Raw genomic sequence first — 18739 nt, 5'->3', positions numbered from 1 at the left:
GCCTGTTTTGACGCCTATTGGTGAGCCAATTCTTTATCACGTTGAAGGGCGGCAGCTGATGGGGTCATTCTATTCACAGCTCCTGTACTCCACCATCGAGTTTGGATATATATTTCTCGCGTCTTCCCGGTTCGCCGCAAACGAGTGGCCGTTTGTCACAACCCCCGACACTCATTGGTGACGATGTTCAACACCGATGTTCCTCCCACTCCCGGGCGCACAGACTTTCCTATCACGGGCGACGCCGTTGACCCTTTCCATCGTCCAGTATGTGCCCGGCCGCCAACCAAGAAGGAAATTCAACACAAGTCTCCCCCGAGGTTGCCCTCTGAACATACCGAAGAGCTCCAGTTCCAAGGCGAGGTCGTCCACACCCTCATGATGACGACTGAAGTTGCCAGGGTGCTGGCGATGCTAGATGCGATTATGGGCCCGGCGGAAAAGTGTGGATTAGATCCCACTCGGTGTGGCGAGCGAAGCCAGGGAGACGTGACACATAACCTCGTCTCGTATGGCGACCAGGCCCAGTCGTTCACCTTGCGCGTCTTTGGAATCGACTGCACATGCTCGGTATGTCTGCGTCAATGGGCTAAAAAAGCATCTCCCAAGAAATCAACATCGAAGAACGGCCTCCAAGGCACTTTGCTCGACACCCAATCTGTCGTTTCTGCCATGGTCGATTTCCTCGGTATCGAAGTGTCGAACGAAGATGCGGGTCCCTCGTCAAAGTCATTCTCTCAGCAGTGGGACAGAGAAAGAGTTGTGAACGCAATGCTGTGGTTTCTGGAGCCATTCGTCCGGTATTGGCTCGTCGCAGATGGAGAAGGCTCGACGGAGGAGTACCATGGTCAGTCCTATCCCCTCCACCGACGGACCGTGGTTCTTATGCCCTAGTCCTTTCCTCTAGATTCCGATAATGACGACACTCCAATCCCACCATGCACTGACGAACCCGACCAACTCGAACTGAATCTCGGCCTTCGGATGCAAGACCTTCGACTGATCTTCCGTACCATGTACGACTTCTACGCCAAGGGCCTGAGCACGAAGATAATGCCTCTGTCTTTACCCATACGACTCTATCGGTTGCATCGACAGAGAATAGCTATGCAGGCGAGAATGGAGTTGGAGAAAGAGTCAGAAGTTCAGGCCAAAACTGGAGCTGCACGACAGGAAATCGCCACAGTTTCGAACCAAGACGCACCGATGGATACGGAGGCGGGCTCTGGTGTCCAGGGAGACGATGAGCTTGAAGAGGGGGAGATCCGTGAAGACTCCGTCTCCACCACATCCATCACGACTAGCGAGCCAGCTCCGGACACCATGGCGCCTTTCCCTGAGGGGTCATTCTACGACCACTTCACCTCCAGCACACATGCCATCGCGTTGATGTTTTTCCAGAACCGGTCCCACACTGGCGCTGAGACTCCCCCCAAGCTCGCAATCCGTTCTGCGGCGGCCCGGGCCGCAATGCGCGAAAGAGAGGGCAGAGGAGGTGGGATGCGGGGGTTGACTGGGAAGGCCAGGGAGACAGCACTGGAGGCCAGGGTCGTTAAGGCGCGCCTGGAAGATCAAGAGAGGAGGGAGGCTGCTCAGACTTTGGAGGGCAGGAAGGGTCAGTTGACGTGTCGGCCCAAGAATTCCTCGCCTCTCCGGCTCTCCCTGACGAGAGACGAGGCTTTCGCTCTGATGGATGCGAATGAGAGACGATGGACAAAAGTCGATCGATTGATATCCCTGGTCTACGGTGATATGCGACATGAACTGGAAGAAGCGCAAGCCAGGTATTTGGTACCCGGCAAGGGTTTGCATATCGACGAACCGACTTCACGACTTCCAATGCCCCTATCGGATAGCAATCCTTGCACGACATCCCCTCCTGTCGCAGATCCTCCAACATGGCCTTTCTCTCGTGATCCTCTTCCGAAGCCAGCACTATGCTCTCTAGCGCACAACGGAAACTTGATGGGATACCCAGCTCGCATCCCCGTCACCGACTCAGTCGCGCAAATACTTGCCAATGCCAAAGCCCTACTACTCCCCCATTGGTCCACGTTCGAAGCGGACCTGAAGTGCTCAGTCGATAACATCTACACCGAGAACCCGCGTCTCCAAGAGGAGCGGGATCAGTGTCAAGTCGAGAAAGAAAAGGAAGCGATGGAATGGAGAGATCCTGTCTTTGGACCATCGATCCGAGATGAAGTTCCTCCCAACGACGAAGAATTCGAAGACATCCCAACGCTCTCGCCTCGATTGAAGGAGCTCGAGCGGATGATCTTTCGACAAACTCGATTGAAGGTCGTATCGGAGACGGGGAGCTCCCTTTCGTCGAATGGGAATTTGTTTTATCAGCCTTCTACCCTGACTGCCTGAACGTGGCTTGCTCAGTTCGGCTTTTGTATCATGATACATGGGCTACCGATAGGTGTGGAGCAGGAAGAGGTGTGTGGACGCTTGGCTTCGTTTGACTTCCTTGACACGATTCAGATATGTTCGATGTTGATTCATCCAATACAATTATTCATGTACACGATTTCACCCTACGACACCTATTTATCGATTTGCCGCATTGAGGTGTACAGCCAGTTTGAAGCGCCCAATCTCGGCTCCTGAGCTCTTCTCATAGTCTCCGCGTAGAGAAAGGAAACGAAGATGAAGTCCACGTCTTCTCTAGATGGTTCCTGAATCTCTCTCGTGTCGATATATAAGGAAGGCCTTGAGCCCGATGGGGAATACTCTGCGACGATTCTCGGAGCATTGTCTCCATGGGAGCGTAGACTTGTATATCCATGGTCCAGAGGAACGAGCTGTTCGTCAAAGAGAGCGACAATGTTCCGTCAAGGATCTGTAACCGAATCTTCGAGGTGCAAATGCCCACCTTCAAGCCATAGGATGTCAGCTTCCATGTAACCCTCTCGGATCTGAGTGCGAATGCAAGTTCTCTATTAACACGTTAGTTAGCCTAGACATCCCAGATGTAGATAAGAGGGCAAATACTCTATTTTAGGCTATCCCTTCCTCTTGAAGATGTCCGTCACTTTCCTCTCTTCACCTCCCGTCATTCGAATAGTTTCTTTTCCAATGCGAGAAATCACAAGTCTTCCAACCTCTTTGAATCTATCCTGGAAATCTAGCCCATGGGGTCTGCCTGAAGTTCGAGTCTACTGGCAGTCGAGACGCTTTACTTACCTTCTTCGGTATCATTTAGTTGCACCCGCTCCACCGTTAAGGTTTTATTCGTCAATCTCGATCTGGATGAGACTTTGTAGATTACTTGGCCGTTTTCCGTACAGTAATCGGTGGCCAGGGAAGACCCATTGCGAGGGTAAAGGCGGAATACCGACATCGTATGTGGCAGAAGCGAAGCCAATACAAGAACAGCTACCCCTATTCACTCGGTGTACGGCCTTCCATCGGGGATGCGTCCAATAGACCACAATTCGTTCACACGAAAGAATTGCCTGTTCTATGACAATAGGTAGTAATAATGTTACAAAGCGATTTATATAACTTCAAAAGTCTGTGCCATTCTACGTCACGCTTGCACCTCTCACCAAAAGGTCTTCAGAGTCCTCTCCACTCGAAGCCCTTCTCAACCTTCACGCTACCCTCCAACGTCAACTTGTCGCTGGCAGTTCCAACCTTCACGCCCCAGGTGCTTCCACCCTCAACAACCCACCTATCCAACAATTCGCTCCAGTACGAGACAGCATACTTGTCCAGCGTAACCTCAACCTTCCTCTCCTCACCAGGCTTGAGGTCCTTGACCTTCGAGAAGGCCCTGAGCTGCAGGGGAGCGTGGGTGAGAGGTGAAGTCGAAGGAGGTGTAACGTAGACTTGGACGATCTCGGAGCCGGGAAGCGAGCCCGTGTTGGAGACGGTAAGAGAGACGTTGATGGCGAGGTCTTTAGAGCCGTCGGCAGCGGTCTTGTATTCAGGGGCGGAAACTTGGAGGTTGGAGAGGGAGAAGGAAGTGTACGACAATCCGTGACTACAGATTCCACATTAGCGAATCGTAGATGGCGGTAACAAAGAAAAGACTCACCCGAAAGCGAAGAGAGGCTCGATGTTCCTAGCAACATAGTGCTTGTAGCCAACGAAGAGGTCTTCAGCATATCGAACCTTGCCGTCCTCACTATGGAAGTGACCGAACGAAGGAACGTCCTCTTCCCTCTTGGGGAAGGTGAGCGAAAGCTTGCCAGAGGGGTTGTGCTTGCCGAACAAGACATCGGCGATCGCCAAACCAGTTGCGTTGCCGAGGTACCAGGCGTGAACGAGAGATGACACCTGGTCGACCCATGGAAGGGTGATCGCGGATCCCTATATACGCCGTCACGTCAGCCTCGACACTGAAGAAGGATTCGGAAATACGGACACTCTGGGTAACAACGACGAGCTTCTCGTTGGCTTCCGCCAACTTCTGGACGAGTTCGTCCGTCCTTCCGGGTAGAGCCAGAGTCTTGCGATCGTATCCTTCGGTCTCCCAGTCGGCGTTAAGACCAACGATGGCGATGACAACGTCCGCCTCCTTGGCGAGGGCGACCGCCTGTGCGAGCGTCTGGTCGGGGTCGTGGACGGGTGCAGCACCCAATCGTACACCAGGATTGCTGGACGAGGTGCATGCGGTCAATGAAAAGTTGGGCTGAAGAGACATCAAGACATACCTATCCATGAGGGCCTCGTCCTCGTCTCCGTCAGCAGGTCCTCTGACGTTGCAGAACTCGACAAAGATTTCGTGGTTCTTTCCTGCCTCGAGCGGGTAGACACCCCTCTTCTCGGGAGTACCCGACCCGAAGAAAGATTCACCACGGATCTGGCGGGTCCAGTTATCGATGACGAGGTTGCCGTCAATGTAGAGCTATAGGAGGTGTGAGCTTGGATATCACATTAAAGATCCTGCAAACCGACCTTGGCCCTTCCAGCAACGGTCAAGCCGAACTCCCACTCCTGACTCTCCTCGACCTTCATGTATCCCTTCAGCTTCAAAGTCCACCTCTTCGTGATTCCTTCAGGGGCACTGTTACTGATGAATATCCTGGTCTCGTCGATGAACCTGTCCCCAATCGGCTGGTCGAGAGGGACCAAGCTGTCGTCGTTGGTATGGGGATGCCAGGTGCCGATCCATCCGCGTTCGCCCTTGTCAGTTTGCAGGATGTTCTCAAGAGTTGGGAGGTTCATGAAAGCTGAAAAGCGATGTCAGTTCTACCCATTTTAATCGAGAACAGGAAGGAGAACACGGACTTCGAGCGCCTTCAGAGTAGGTGACCTCAACGTCTGAGCCAAGAGCATCGACGATTCCTTGATAAGGAGAGATGAAGTAGGAAGCCTTGAGTGCGGCTGATCCACCACCACTGAGCACTGTAGCCTTGGCATTTCCGCCAATAATAGCAACCTAAGCCGAAGCTACCATGAGTTCAAGGACGGTATCACCTATGAAGTGCACCCTTACCTTCTTGCCCTTCAAGGCAGCGGGATCGAGCGGCAGAATCTTCTTCTCGTTCTTCATCAACACAATCGACTCCCTGGCGACGTCCTTCATCAAGATTTTGTCTTCCTCGGACTCGACCGTTCGCTCGAGGCCATCTCCGTCGAGGAGCTACAGCAGAAGGAGGGTAAGTATCTGAGGCATGGCGTAATGAAGGACGGAAGACTGACCTCGCCAGCACCAGCTGCGCACTTCTTGACCAACTCCAGGACGGTCCTAGCTCTCTCCTTGATAGTGCGCGGAGTCACCTTTCTCGCTTGAATGGTCCTGTTAACCTTCTCAAGAGTTCTCCATTTGTTAATTCCCGGCATCTCGAGGTCAAGACCCGCGTTGAGGGCGTGTGCAACGGAGTAGGTTCCGAACCTGAAACCATCAGTACCGACAGGATAGCGCGAGGGTAGATGACCCACCAATCACTCATAACCAATGCATCGGATTTCCATTCATCCCTGAGAATGTCCTTGAGGAAGTAGGGGCTCTCAGAGACATGAGTTCCGTTGACGCGGTTATATCTGGATCTCTGGCGTCAGGTTGGCATCCTGAAGTGGAATAGGAGAATACATACGCTGTCATATACGACCAGGGCTGCGCCAACTTTTGGGCAAGCATGAAAGGCATCAAATAAATCTCCCGGAGTGCTCGTGGGCTGATGATACTGTCGTAGCCCATTCGGTCGTTTTCTTTGTCGTTTCCTCTGCATTGGACAGGGATTAGTGCGCTTGAATCGAGAAGATGGAGATTAAAACCTACACATAATGTTTGATCGTCGTCCCGATACCTCCATTCTGGATTCCATTGACATAGGCAGCGGCGATTTGACCCGAAAGCCAGGGGTCTTCAGAGAAACTTTCGAAGCTGCGACCGCCAAGGGGGTTCTATGGTCGAGAGCTATATCAGCGATATGAAGTTGCCTTGGTGGAACATAGACGCACGCGCTGGATGTTACAGGTAGGTGCCAGCACCACCGACGCAGCCCTCAGTTTGGCTTCCTCTGCGATCAGCTTCAATCCGACAACCTTGACGAGATCGGGATCGAAGGTGGCACCCAGAGCGGTAGACGACGGCAGACATTTTGCAGGGGTACTCATGAAGAAATGGTTTCCTCGAATACCATTTGGACCGTCGCTGACCTGCATATCGAGATCGCGGCTGTCAGCCTCTGAAGCGGTGTACACAGGGAACTGAAACATACCTTTACGGCCGGGATACCGAGCCTTTCAATGGGATGGGTATGCCAAAATCCAACGCCAGCTGTGAGGAGGATCGCCTCGTCCGTTGTGAGCTGTTCGACGATCTCGTCGATGTTGGCTTTGGCGAAATCCGAGGGCGCCATTTTACGTTCGACTCGAATTTGTTGGAATGCAAGGGTTGCACCGATCACCTCTTTCCTAGGAAATGAGGGAAAGAAGGGAAACGTAGCGTCGATACGCTCATTAACGAGTCCATGGCTTTATAGTAGAGGCTGGAGGATGGAAGTATTGCGCAGAGAAAGGTCCGAGGTTTATCCGAAGCGCTTGTTGCCGTTAAGATTTGGCGGCTGATGGGCCCCTTTTCGTCACCGTCAAGACACCTGACCTACTCGTTCCAGTCATCTTCTTCTCACTTGCTCCACAGTTCCCAAGGTCTACAGAGGCCTACGCACTATATATGACTTTTAAAGGCATTTAAGTTGTTCTTTTTGCAGTTTCTCGAAGAGATACCAGAGTTCTTGGTGCTGGTAACCTTTACCAATCTGGAAGGATTAAGCTTGTACTTGTCCATATCCATTGCGATTGGGCTACCGTTGGGCTAGGCCCTGGGTTACAGCCGGATGTCTTCTCCCCTTTTCCTCTCGCTTCCGCGATGTCAGCTGGTGTCACCTCTCGTGTGGTCGACAATAATCAGACCACATCGCCCACAGGGGACAATACGACAGCTCCTCAGTCAAGACCTTCGATTGGCTAAGCTTCTATGTGGGCGCTGCCAGTGAGGTCCACGACTGTACAACAATTTCGGCCCAGAGGCTCAAATTGAATTGAATCCAAGACTTCTCAATATGTCTACCGCACTACTGCAGCAATGATATAACCCTATCGGGTTTCTGCGTCTGACAGAGAAGGGTCGAGGTGGGAGATCAATGTGAAGCCAGTTGACACTTCCTCAGCCAAGTTCCCATAGATAACGTAGGGACGCCGTTGACCATACCCAATGCTTGGGGTCGATCATCTGAAAGCAGCTGACAGCCATAAGCGCCGGTACCGGCGCTTAGCTTCCCATTTCGTCCAGCTGAGACAGCGGCGCCCCGCCCGACACAATCTTAACCCAGGTCTTCCAGTACAGAGTCTACGTAAAATGTGCAGGTAACGGGTAAAAAAAGGAGGGCATGTTTAGCCAAAATGCGGCCGTCCACCACTTAGTGCTCTCACAATCTATTAAGGAACACCAAAAGCAAAATGTTGCGTCAAGTTGCATATCCAATTGCGCCTGGAATTGCTGGACCATACCGTCCTGAGTACCATTCCTAGGATTAGCTGCACCCCAACTCCGTTCCAACGACGCCGGACAGGTCAGAAATCTGATTCTAAGAGATAAGCATGCGATAAGATTAGATCCAGATCATCAAAAGGTACCGTAAAGATCATGCCATCACCCATCTAATCATCTATCCCCTCTGCTCAGCGTTGAGTAGCGTAACCAAAAGATCATAAGCGATAGAGGAAGAAATATACGGTATGATAAAAACCTAGGTATAAGAGCAATAGCGTTTGAAGAGAGTGTTCAACTTTATGGCACTACTTGTAACAAACAAACAACAAATATACAACAAAGATAACATGTGGTCGGATAGAGAGAATCATCTACCAGGATATAATCAGAGAGGGAGTCGCAGCATCATGATGACAGCGAGTGAACGAGAAGGTATGAAATTGGCTGAAAAACAAACAAAACAAAAACACAATCAAGCGTAACTCGTATCGTAGCGGTTGGGCGTAGTAGTAGTCGTAGTAAGGGGGGAGAAGAGAAAAGGAGTAAGTAGTAATCAATCATGCATGCGTATACATCGTAAGCGAATCATCGAGGATGAAAAAGAACAAGAGTACTAGGGAACAGAGAAAGCGCTGATTGAATTGCACAACAAAAAAAAAACAATGGTAACTTCTTTAGCGTCGACGACAGGACAACCCCCTGGTCCATCCTTCGCCACACGCGTCTCTATAGTATACAAACCAAAAAAAGAAAAAAAATACAAACCGATGCCCAATGCTTAACTCCGGCCGGATTTGGACGTCTTCTTACCAGCAGATGGCTGACGATTATTCGCGGCAGGAGGAGGGGAAACCTGTTTCGCAACATTCGCAGGCGCAGTCCTCGTCAGCCCCGACGCGCCATGCGGGATCGGAGGAGGGTTCAACACTGGCGGCTGATGCTGCAACTGCAACTGCTGCACCGGTTTCAAATCCTTCTGTTCACCCTCGGCCTCTCCATCAGCCACCACAGCCCCAGCTTCGATAGGCTTCATCGCATCCGCCTCGTCCTCGTCCAACAGCTGCATCCCTCCCGCCTGGACGAGTTTTGAATCGTCCCGCTTGTGTTTCTGCGACGCCTGGCGCTGCTGATCGGCCTTCGCCTTCTTCCGCGCTGCTTCCTCCGCTTCAGCCCTCTTAATCACGTCGATCTCGCCTTGTACGACGGTACCCTCGAGCCAGTTGTGGTGGATCAACTCGGAGGCTTTGGCGCGTCGATCGGGGTGGAGGCGGAGCATCGGGAGGAGGAATGCCGCGAGTGCGTCGGCTTCGTGTTTAGGGAACAGGTACTTGTCGTGCAGCACAGAGTCGAGAGGCCAATATCGTAGTTTGTTGATGTGCCGTAGCTCACCTGCGTCGCATTAGAACCTGAAGAATGAATAGGAGTTGGTGCGACATACCTTTCCGGTTGAAGAATTCGGAAGAGTATTTGCCGGAAAAGGCTATACTCCTTGGTAGCTCGCCGAGCAGCTCCATGATCTGAGCGATGTGGTCGTCATCCTTGCTGTACCTCGAACCAGAGGCGGGATCAAATAGATAATCACCGCCAGTGATCAATTCGAAGAGCTAAAGAAGAGTCAGCACACTCGAGGCGATCTCAGATAACCAAAAAACGTACCACGCAAGCTACACTCCAAATATCTGCACTAGTGCCCCACTTGGCGCCTAGGATGACTTCGGGACAGCGGTATTGTCGAGTTTGGATATCGTCGGTGAAGTGATGCTCAACCCACGTGGCTAAAAATCGCTCAAAAACATGTTGAGGCAACTAAAAGAAGAGGCATACCATTTCCCAAATCCGCGATCTTAACAGTGATCTTCTCTGACAAGTCGATGGCACTGGAAGAGTCGGATCGTTGATCGACCGACATCACAGAGCGAGGGGCCCCGTCTGCTGGAGGTTCGGGGGATGGGGCGCCAGGAATAGGAACAGGTTTGGTGTCGGTGAGCAGGGAAGGTCCGGGCGCGCCAGGCATGCGTCCAACGTAGCTAGCCTGGGTTTCTAGTGAGACGTTGTTGACTTCAGCGACCAAATCCGTCGAGACAGCCCGTTTCACCGTTGACAGGCCCTTCTTCTCCACGATGCCATTGCTGTTGTCGTCTCCCTCAATCCTGCTCATACCAAATGCCCATTTGTCTAGCATTGGGCTCGTGCCAAAGGATGAGGAAGGCGAGGGAAGGGGCTGTGAGCCGGTGATGAAAACGGATTCGGATCTTGGAGTTTGGTTGCCTCCACGTCCTTTCGAAGGAGGAACACCGACTAGCCTCGTGGGTGGCGTGCTGGCTGCTGCAGAAGAGGCTTCAAGCTCGGCTAAGATGACGTTTTCGACGTCGTCGATGCAGATGAGGACGTTCTCGGGCTTAAGATCTAGAAGGTTCTCTGTGAGTGGCATTAAGACCCAGTGGCACGAGATTTTCGCACCTGTGTGGATGACGCCGCAACAGCGATGCATGTAGTCGAGACCGAGGAGGATTTGTTTCGCGATTTGCTTAACGAGATGCATCGGAACGCCCTTGCTCTGGTGTCGTTTAATGAGACCAAGGAGGTTCTCGCCCAGAACCTCGAAAACCATGCAGACGTGGGTTCCATTGGGCCCCTTGTGTCGGAAGTGATCCAGGAATTGAATGACGTGCGATTTCCCGGGGTGGGTATGAGAGGGAGACGGGGGTGGATTTGGATTCTCTGGGGTGGGCGCGACGGGTGGAGTCGAGGACGTGATCAGACGCTGCAGGAGCTTGATTTCGTCCAGGGCGGTCTCTGTATATCGCGGGGCTGATTTCACGATTTTGAGGGCAACATGGCGATTCATCCTAGCCACCCGGGAATGTCAGAGAATGTGGGTCAACCTTGTGGTCTCGTGAAACTCACTTTGTGTCTCTGGCGAGCCAGACAGTGGAAAAGTGACCCCAACCGAGCTTTCTGACGACGACGTAGCGTCCATCGGAAAACTCGTCGCCAATCTTGACTGGGTGGTAGCCTCCCTTGACATAGTCCTCCCAATCTTCTTCGTCTTCAGTCATGATGGAGGCAGAGTATGAAGAATAGGAACCGTGAGACATCGTTTATGATAATTCTAACCAATCCGTAATCTGTTGCTGTCCTGTGGCTTCCCGAGATAAGGGTCGAGTATCTGGAGGCGGTCAAAGATAAGCCCTGGTTGCCTAGTTTAGCCACCCAATTGGAGACCAAATCCGCAGCTGGTTGCCGTTAGTCGTGTGGTCGCCGTGGGCCCCGGTGGCGAGAGGTGCGAAAAGGTGTGGAACCGGGCGAGCTCGTCGTACGCGACGATGAGGAACGATACGAAGACGGTTCAGGACGGGTTTCGCCAATTTCCCTTTCCAGAGCTTCCTGTCTAAAATCGATCATGTGATTGGTTAATCGCAATGGCACCGATTTTGACGATGATCCGAACAAATTTCTGGTTTCTTCTTTCATCCCAACTTCCGCGACAAGACCGCATAGGTCTTCATCCATTTTCCTTGTTCAAGCTCGAATTTCTAACTATCGACAGAACGAAGGCATACAGAGTTTAAAACAAGGTGTGTCGTTCAAGTTATCGTTCCGCCAATCTCCTTTTCTCCGTCGGCTAAATGGATTCAAAGGCTTGGGACCGTCATATCTGGCAAATGTGACAGCTTTCGGTGGCAGCATTACACTTGTCGTCTCCTCGTTCACAGTCTCGCAGCGTAATACCGAAGTCTTATCGGATAGTAACCCTGTTGACCCGACATTATTGTCTCAAATCTGGAAACCCTTGTCGTCATAGGTCATGGGTTCAATTCCCGCAATTCTTCCATGGCAGCCCTGGCTACGGCAATCTTACTCTTATGTTTGATCTGGGGTTCTCATCATAACACGCGTTCCACACGTGTTGGACTTCGACGTGCTGATTCGTCGCCTCGAGCTTCACATCATATCCAACTTCCCAATCTGCTTTTGAAGACCTCTGCGGTGTGGTAAGCGAAGTAGGTGCCCAACATTAAGGCGAGTGCCAGATCAACGTCCCGCTTTTCATACGCTAACTTGTTCAACGGATAGACAACGTCCTTTGGTAGAGATCGATGAGTCGGATGTCCCAACACCATCTCAGTCCTCTAGCACCAGGTAAAGGACGTAGTCGAGAGCAGTTTACTATGTAAGGTGGTTTGGGGTTCATATCAGAACATGCCTCGTACACGTGTTGGACTTCGATGCGGTGATTTGGCGCATCGAGCTAATTGTCAACCTCCATATCATATCTGACTTCCATCAATCAGCACGGTCTATTCCCCTCATTCAACGTCTATTGTCGTGAGACCCGCTGCCTCGCCTTTACGGTGTGGGGCAGCCTGCAATTCATTTCATTTCTCTAAAGGCCTCGCTCATGCACGCGTTTTACATAACCCCTTCGCGTCTACTAACTCCTCCTTGCACCAACAAGCTTTAGCATGAGGCTCTGGTTGACTTTCCTAGTTTCTTCATGTCGCTTCTTCCAGCTCGCCTTTCTCTCCCCACCTGAGCGCTTGACTTCTCTTTGTTCTTTTTGACAGACATGGGCGATATTATCTTTAATGAACCATCAGAGTACGTACCTTGGTTTCTTCTCGACCGCCGGACAGGCCGTAAATCCTGATTCTCGATCTTATAACAGCGCATGGGACCTAACTCCCACCATGGCTCCTTCAAAAGTGCCCGACGACGCACCCCCGTACATCACCACCAACCACCCTCCGAGGTCTCGAACGACGGCTACATCATCAACGGTCGGCAAGACAGCAACTTCCTCTTCTTCACGGCGACACAAGTCTACAAAGAGTTACGATGCTGAACTCCTCGAGGTACTGCAGGAATTTCGCAAAGCTAAAGCTCGAAGACCGAGCCTACCGCAAGGAGTCCTCGCTTCTAGCCTCGCGGAGAGCGGAGGTATTGGTCTTTCAGGGATCTCAACCTCCACGGTCTCCCGTTCCCTTTCCTCCGGCAAATCTACGGGTGGTGAACGCCATGCCTCCTCAACCTCGTCGTCCTCACATCACCGCAGTCGCTCGCGCAGTCGCACTCGATCGACAGAGTCCCCTTCCACCATGCTTCTCTCCATAACGACCGAACGACTCGAACAGGAACGTGCACGCGCCAGTTCTGCAGAACGGCAGTGCGCGGAACTCATGTCCAAAATCAAAACTCTTCATGAAGCCCAGCTGCAGTCCCAGCGAGAACTTGACACCGTTCGGCAAGAACTAAACCTATACAAGATCCAGTTGGAACTGGCGCAGAAAGGTTGACATTTTGTATTTCTGAGAAGTCTTTTTCGCTGATTGGTCAAACTGTAGAGATCCTACGAGCCCAGGAAATCGTCAACGAGGTGGATCAACAGCGAGTCAGCGCAGAACAAGAAGCGTCGAGAAACCGTGAAAAGGTCCGCCGTCTCATGGAGGAACGTATTCTCGCCGAAGCACTCGAGGAAGGCCGACGAGCAGGTTATCGTGAAGGATTGCGAGAGGGCAAGTCGATAGCATTGGCTCAACTTCGAGCTCAAGAGGCCCTCGCGCAGTCAGAAGCTGAAGAGGAGGAAGAGCGTAGACGTCAGCGACGCCCTAGACGCAACACGATGGAGAACCCCAGTAGGGAGAGGAAGAGGTCTGAGAGCGTAGCTCGACCTTCGACTTCGCAGGGTGGGCCGCAGGCTACGAGAGGTGGTACACATCGACACGCTTCTCCGCCACCGCCGGGGCGTTACCCAAGTCGAAGCAAGACACCTGTTGCCGGTCCATCTCGAGTCGCACCCATCCGGGAACGTTCGGACACACCTCCGTAAGTCTACTTCGATTAATGCCTTGGTCAAGAATCTCACTTCCCTCGTTTTTGCTGTGTGCAATGCAGACTCCCCTCAAGCTACGCAGACACGGGTCATTTCCGATCTCAACTGCCAGCTGCAACAATTACCACTCCGGTCCCAGTCCTCGTTCCTTCCACGCAGACCCAACCTCCCGAACGCGTCCCGGAATCCATCGAGATCCTGCCCGCCAGTTCCCACTCCAACGGCCACGGAAACATGCAAGCGTATACCCCAAGAGCCAACCGTTCCGATGTACACCTTCCACCTGATGGTTACATCCCCACTTTGAACCCAGCGGACAACTCGATCTCGCTCCCTCCGCCTCACGAGCTGAGTATGCCAATGGTGCCGATCGCGCGGGAAGGGGATCAGACGAACGGACATGAGACTGTTTCGAGCAAGGTTAAGGGGAAGACGCCCATCCGCGGAGGCGGTCTTGGAGGTGGGCATAGTGGCGGGGCGGGCGCGAGTACGAGCACGGTCCCTCCTGGCCGTTCCCTCCGAGACCGCGACGCTCTGGCCGTTTCGAATGGTCCTACCGACAATCATCATCGTTCCGCACCCCAGTCCCATCAATACCATCCCCATCAACCCTCGAGCACAGGTCTAGGCGCCAAACACGAAACTACTACCACTAACGCTGGTGACGTCGACTACTTCTCGGGATATCATCGTGATGAAGGCCGGTCGGAGGGATCGTTTTTTGCAGGGATGTCGTCGGGGTACACTGGGTACGGGATGGGGATGTACAGTTCGACACCGCGCAATAGGAGGAACCGTGCTGCGTCTGTCACGTCCTACGGTGCATCAACGCGGATATCCCAATTTGACTTGGTCGCACCTCCATCACCATCTGAACCTAACCATGCACCGTCGGCACGGTACGGCCTCGGTCACGGTGTCGGTGGGCCTGGCGTCGGTGCTGTTGATGGCGCTCGAGAGGGTGATGATCCAGATCAAAGTTTTGGTTGGGACTTTATGAATCACAATCAACGCAAAGCTCAACGCGATGCTCAGGGACAACCACCACCCCAGTCAGCGTTTAGTAATAGTGACGCCAACAATGCGACCAACGCAATGAACCATCGGCGCCAACCGGTAATCCCTCGAACACCGGAGACACCTACACCGGCGCCAAGAACGAGACCGAGGGCTCAGACGCAGCCTCAGGAGATGGCAGCGTATTGGAGGTCGAAGAACTCAGATATCGGATCTGGTAGTGGAACTAGGGCTGGCGGTGAAACAGAAACTGCGGCTGCGAGCTCGAGGAATGGATCTATGTCGGGTTCGTCGAGAAACCGAACACGTGGTGGTTCGATCTCTACCAGGCTGCATACATTGACATCAAGTGACCGGGATGGAGGTCCCATCGAGGTACGTAGAGATTGGAGTTTCGATTTTTGTTTTGGAATATATGTTTTTTTTGCGCATTACTCCTTCGAAAAGCAAACGAATTTGTATTGACTATCACTTTTGAAACTAGCGCCCAAAGACAGTGGAACCACACCTGCAGCGGTCTTTATCACCTCGGGTGAGTTCTGGTCTCTGCCCCCTTGTCCGAGGCAATGCAGCAATGCTCACCGATATGCCCTGCAGCCTGTCCTACATCCAAACTCGGTCAATGTGCCTGCGAATCGCAATGTTGAATCCGAGAAGAACAAGGGTGCCCATCCTGGGACGTACTTGGAAGTTGCTGCTCCCGACAGCGCCAACTTTCCGAATGGGAACAAGCGCACTCACCATCGTACCTTTACATCTGGAACGACACCAGAGATAGGTGTAGAACCCCCTGTATGTCTATCAATTTTGTTCGTGTTTCAACGCGTTCGCTTACGATTGTTGTCAATTCTTTTGCATCTCGCTTTTCTCCTTGAACCCGTCGTCTGCTAATGTTGTTGTACTCATGTTTCTCAGTCGCGGAGCCCGACGAGTGTTTCTGACGGGACTGTTCTCGATCCAGTCTTGCTTTCGCCATCAGGGGCACCGGGGCCGTCCAATTCTAGACCAAGCCACGACACTCAACAGCGCCAGCAGCCAACGTATGTCGGGTACTACATGGCACCCTCGCTCCCGCGTTTCGACTACACCAGCACAGGAATCGACGTCAGACGTTCACCTTCGAAAGATTCCAATAACAGCAATGTGTATGACCGTGACAGTGACAGGCCCCCTGGATATGTCGTCCCACTCAGCCCTATTCCTAGCCTGAGCCAATTTAGATTCGATTCAGCTTTAGATGCCGAGACGGGACCTACGGCGCCAATCTACGGACGGCCGAACTTCGAATCGTTCAGCGCCGCGGTTGGTACGATTGCATCACCGGGCGCTAATCCAGCAACAAACCGACCCAAGGACGAGGAATTGTTCGGAAATAACAAGGGATTTTTCTCCCCTGCGCCGCTGAATCGACCAATTTCATTGTTCTCGGACACGTAAACCTTTGGGTTCGGAGTACCTTTGTGGGCGTCACCTTTCCGATGTGCTCTGTGGATGGGGAGCGTTGGAATGGATTCATTTTTCTTTGGTTCATAAGCGGTATGGCTTATAGGTTTCATGATTAATTGTGCTCATCAACCTGAATCGGTTGGCCAGAGTGTTATGTACGTTTATCACATTCCCTCATACAAGCTAATCCCTGTTGGTGCAAGCCCCGCAGATAACCATCGGCGGGACCGCAGCCCCTCTTACACACGGATTTAGTCCTGCTCCGTCATCGCGACTCCGGTGCGAGCGTTGTTCTCATTTCACATATGCTATTTCCTTTGGTCTATCTCATACACTTTATTTTGATGTTTATGTCTTTACTTCCTCTATGCTCTGTACCTCTCGTTACATCCAGTTTGTACCATGCATGACCTTTTAAAACACACGATTAAGCGCTAATGAGGCGCGGTTCGGTTGCTAAGGGCGCGTCATTCACCTCTGTTCCGGATCTCGGAGGGGCGGAATGATGTCCCGATCAAAAGCATCACACACAGCATTTCAAGTGGTTCGCCGGCTTTTTGATTGGACGAGCTGAATGGTTGCAGGCCCAGTTTTGCAGGCCCAGTTTCCGAACCAGGGGTGTAGCGTTATAGTCGACGGAGTGTCAGAGGAATGCTCAAAAAAGGATGAATCTTTCTCTTTTTTTTTGTGGCCTTGCACTGCTAGCGTCCCGACGTTGCGATCCTAGGACCCGAGCGGAAGCGCCTCCAATGAAAGGCGGTTACTGGTCTGCGGGAGAATGATTCAATCATTTCTATCTTTTGCCCTGCGGAAGGATTGGAGCTTTTAGGAGGAGTCCGTATGAGTCAGCGGAAGTTTCTGGAAGTGCAGCGACTCGACTGCAAGACATTGGAGCCCAACTTGGAGATTGCGCTGCGCGGACGTACTTGGGTTTTGTGCCCTTTGTGTAGGCCCTTGTACTGTTTCCAGCTTTGCGTGTGCTGGAATTAACGCTGAGCATTCCAGAGTTAATCCGTTGATTTTTACGGGCTTAAGTGTCTACTCAGGGCTCCTGTTGGACTACTATCTATCGTCGAAGTGCGTTGCACCCGCTGTACAGCATTAGTAGCAATTCCCAAATCCAGTCCCGGAAGATGAGGATGACTCGCTCATTCGGAAGTTTTTCCTATTTAGATTGGCTCAAGAGGCTACGGGATTGCAGCAAGCCGCATTTGAACAGATATACCAGTCGGAATGGCGAGGTATGACGCCGGGATGGTGTGTATGTCATCCTGAAATGATTCATTTGTTCCTGGAAGGCGTTGCTCTTGAGAGTGATCTCCATCTACCCGTGCGTCAAACCGATGCACTCGACCACTGAAATCAGGTCCGCAGATCATTTACAGTAGGATATGACTTCACCTTCTATTCCGTGAGTATACTGCGAGCTGAACCAGAGAGCAGTTAAATAGCAGCGGATTCAACGAAGAAAGTCATACCAGCTCACCTTTCCTCATCTTCTTCATCCTCACTCCTCTAATACACTCGCTGTAACTCGATACAACAGACAATGTACGGTTCCAACCCTTACGCTCAAGCTGGATGGTCCAACCCAATCAACCCACTCTGGGTCGGACGAAGCTCTTGGGAAACAAATCAACCTCATTCTCCAACGTACGGAGCACTCCCAACGGGGACGAACGTCCAGTCTCCCAACATCATCACCTTGAGATTCAACTCTCAAGATACGCTAAACTGCGCAGTCGTTGGTCCACGGAATGAGAGAATCATCCAGATTACTACAAGCGCGGGCCCACACCAACGCATCACGACGTTCACATCCGGGAACGGGACGACATTCGCGAACCTAGAATGGTCTCTCCACCCTCTGATTACTATTTCTGGTCTTGTTCCTCGTCAAGAGGCTATGAAGTGGCTTGTTTTTTCTGGAGATAGAAGGTCAGTTCTAGTATGAGAGTACCACGTTGGTCTGCTCACCATTCTCTCCAGGTCTGCTCAAATGACAATTGGCCCTGATCTCTACATCTGGATTTTCCACGGACAAACGATTCATGTAAGTGAGATGCAGCCTTTACAATAGCTTCATACTAACAGTCGGTGCTAAAATATAGCTTCATAAGAACCACGGAAGTCCGGGTGAACGCCTGGCGAAGATGTACTGGAACAACGGACTGTGCCTCGACGTCAACGTCTCTTCGGTCCGAAATGGCTTGCTAGAGGTGATCCTAGTGGCAGCTGCCCTTCTTCAATCTAGGCAGGAAGGTAGAACTTGAGCATTTCCGTTATTTATTGAGGCGCCCTTTCGGCCCGAATCCCGTCATACTTGGACAGGGTTTTCCCATTTTGACACATCTCTTGCCGTTCTTGGACTTTATTATCGTTACACTGTAGATTTTGACGTATCACCCAGCCAGATAATATTCTGATATTCTCTCGTACACTAATAGATATCTAACTTAATGCCGAAAACCATCGAAACAATTCCATCTGTT

At 51.9% G+C, this 18739-nt stretch overlaps 5 protein-coding genes across 5 annotated transcripts; 3 read left to right on the top strand and 2 right to left on the bottom strand.

Annotated features, from left to right (window-relative positions):
• Positions 1-183: 183 nt before the first annotated feature.
• Positions 184-2373, top strand: CC1G_04901 (hypothetical protein; the record flags this gene model as incomplete). Its single annotated transcript, XM_001841005.1, has 2 exons — positions 184-847; positions 908-2373. The coding sequence occupies 2 exons, from the start codon at positions 184-186 to the stop codon at positions 2371-2373; spliced, it is 2130 nt and encodes a 709-aa protein (XP_001841057.1).
• Positions 2374-3564: 1191 nt separating this feature from the next.
• On the bottom strand, positions 3565-6818 carry CC1G_04900 (beta-glucosidase; the record flags this gene model as incomplete). Its single annotated transcript, XM_001841004.2, has 12 exons — positions 3565-3991; positions 4046-4320; positions 4376-4858; positions 4909-5183; positions 5242-5392; positions 5450-5596; positions 5656-5848; positions 5896-5997; positions 6063-6179; positions 6236-6360; positions 6418-6615; positions 6678-6818. The coding sequence occupies 12 exons, from the start codon at positions 6816-6818 to the stop codon at positions 3565-3567; spliced, it is 2634 nt and encodes an 877-aa protein (XP_001841056.2).
• A 1911-nt stretch (positions 6819-8729) lies between these two features.
• CC1G_04899 (CMGC/SRPK protein kinase) lies at positions 8730-11268 on the bottom strand (the record flags this gene model as incomplete). The annotated part of the gene is made up of 6 exons (XM_001841003.2): positions 10859-11268; positions 10412-10800; positions 9776-10357; positions 9608-9726; positions 9390-9555; positions 8730-9340 (listed from the first exon to the last, which is right to left on the bottom strand). The coding sequence occupies exons 1-6, from the start codon at positions 11047-11049 to the stop codon at positions 8730-8732; spliced, it is 2058 nt and encodes a 685-aa protein (XP_001841055.2). The 5' UTR covers positions 11050-11268.
• A 1374-nt stretch (positions 11269-12642) lies between these two features.
• On the top strand, positions 12643-16238 carry CC1G_04898 (hypothetical protein; the record flags this gene model as incomplete). The annotated part of the gene is made up of 6 exons (XM_001841002.2): positions 12643-13243; positions 13297-13777; positions 13847-15176; positions 15286-15333; positions 15399-15593; positions 15717-16238. The coding sequence occupies 6 exons, from the start codon at positions 12643-12645 to the stop codon at positions 16236-16238; spliced, it is 3177 nt and encodes a 1058-aa protein (XP_001841054.2).
• Positions 16239-17796: 1558 nt separating this feature from the next.
• On the top strand, positions 17797-18520 carry CC1G_04897 (hypothetical protein; the record flags this gene model as incomplete). The annotated part of the gene is made up of 3 exons (XM_001841001.2): positions 17797-18185; positions 18237-18300; positions 18359-18520. 3 exons carry the CDS (start codon positions 17797-17799, stop codon positions 18518-18520), a joined length of 615 nt encoding a protein of 204 aa, XP_001841053.2.
• Positions 18521-18739: the final 219 nt, after the last annotated feature.

Source organism: Coprinopsis cinerea (genome assembly GCF_000182895.1).
Source record: "Coprinopsis cinerea okayama7#130 chromosome 2 map unlocalized cont3.2, whole genome shotgun sequence".
In the NCBI taxonomy this organism is placed as follows: domain Eukaryota; kingdom Fungi; phylum Basidiomycota; class Agaricomycetes; order Agaricales; family Psathyrellaceae; genus Coprinopsis; species Coprinopsis cinerea.
Note: the sequence above shows the minus strand (reverse complement) of the source record. Positions and strands in the feature narration are given on the sequence as shown.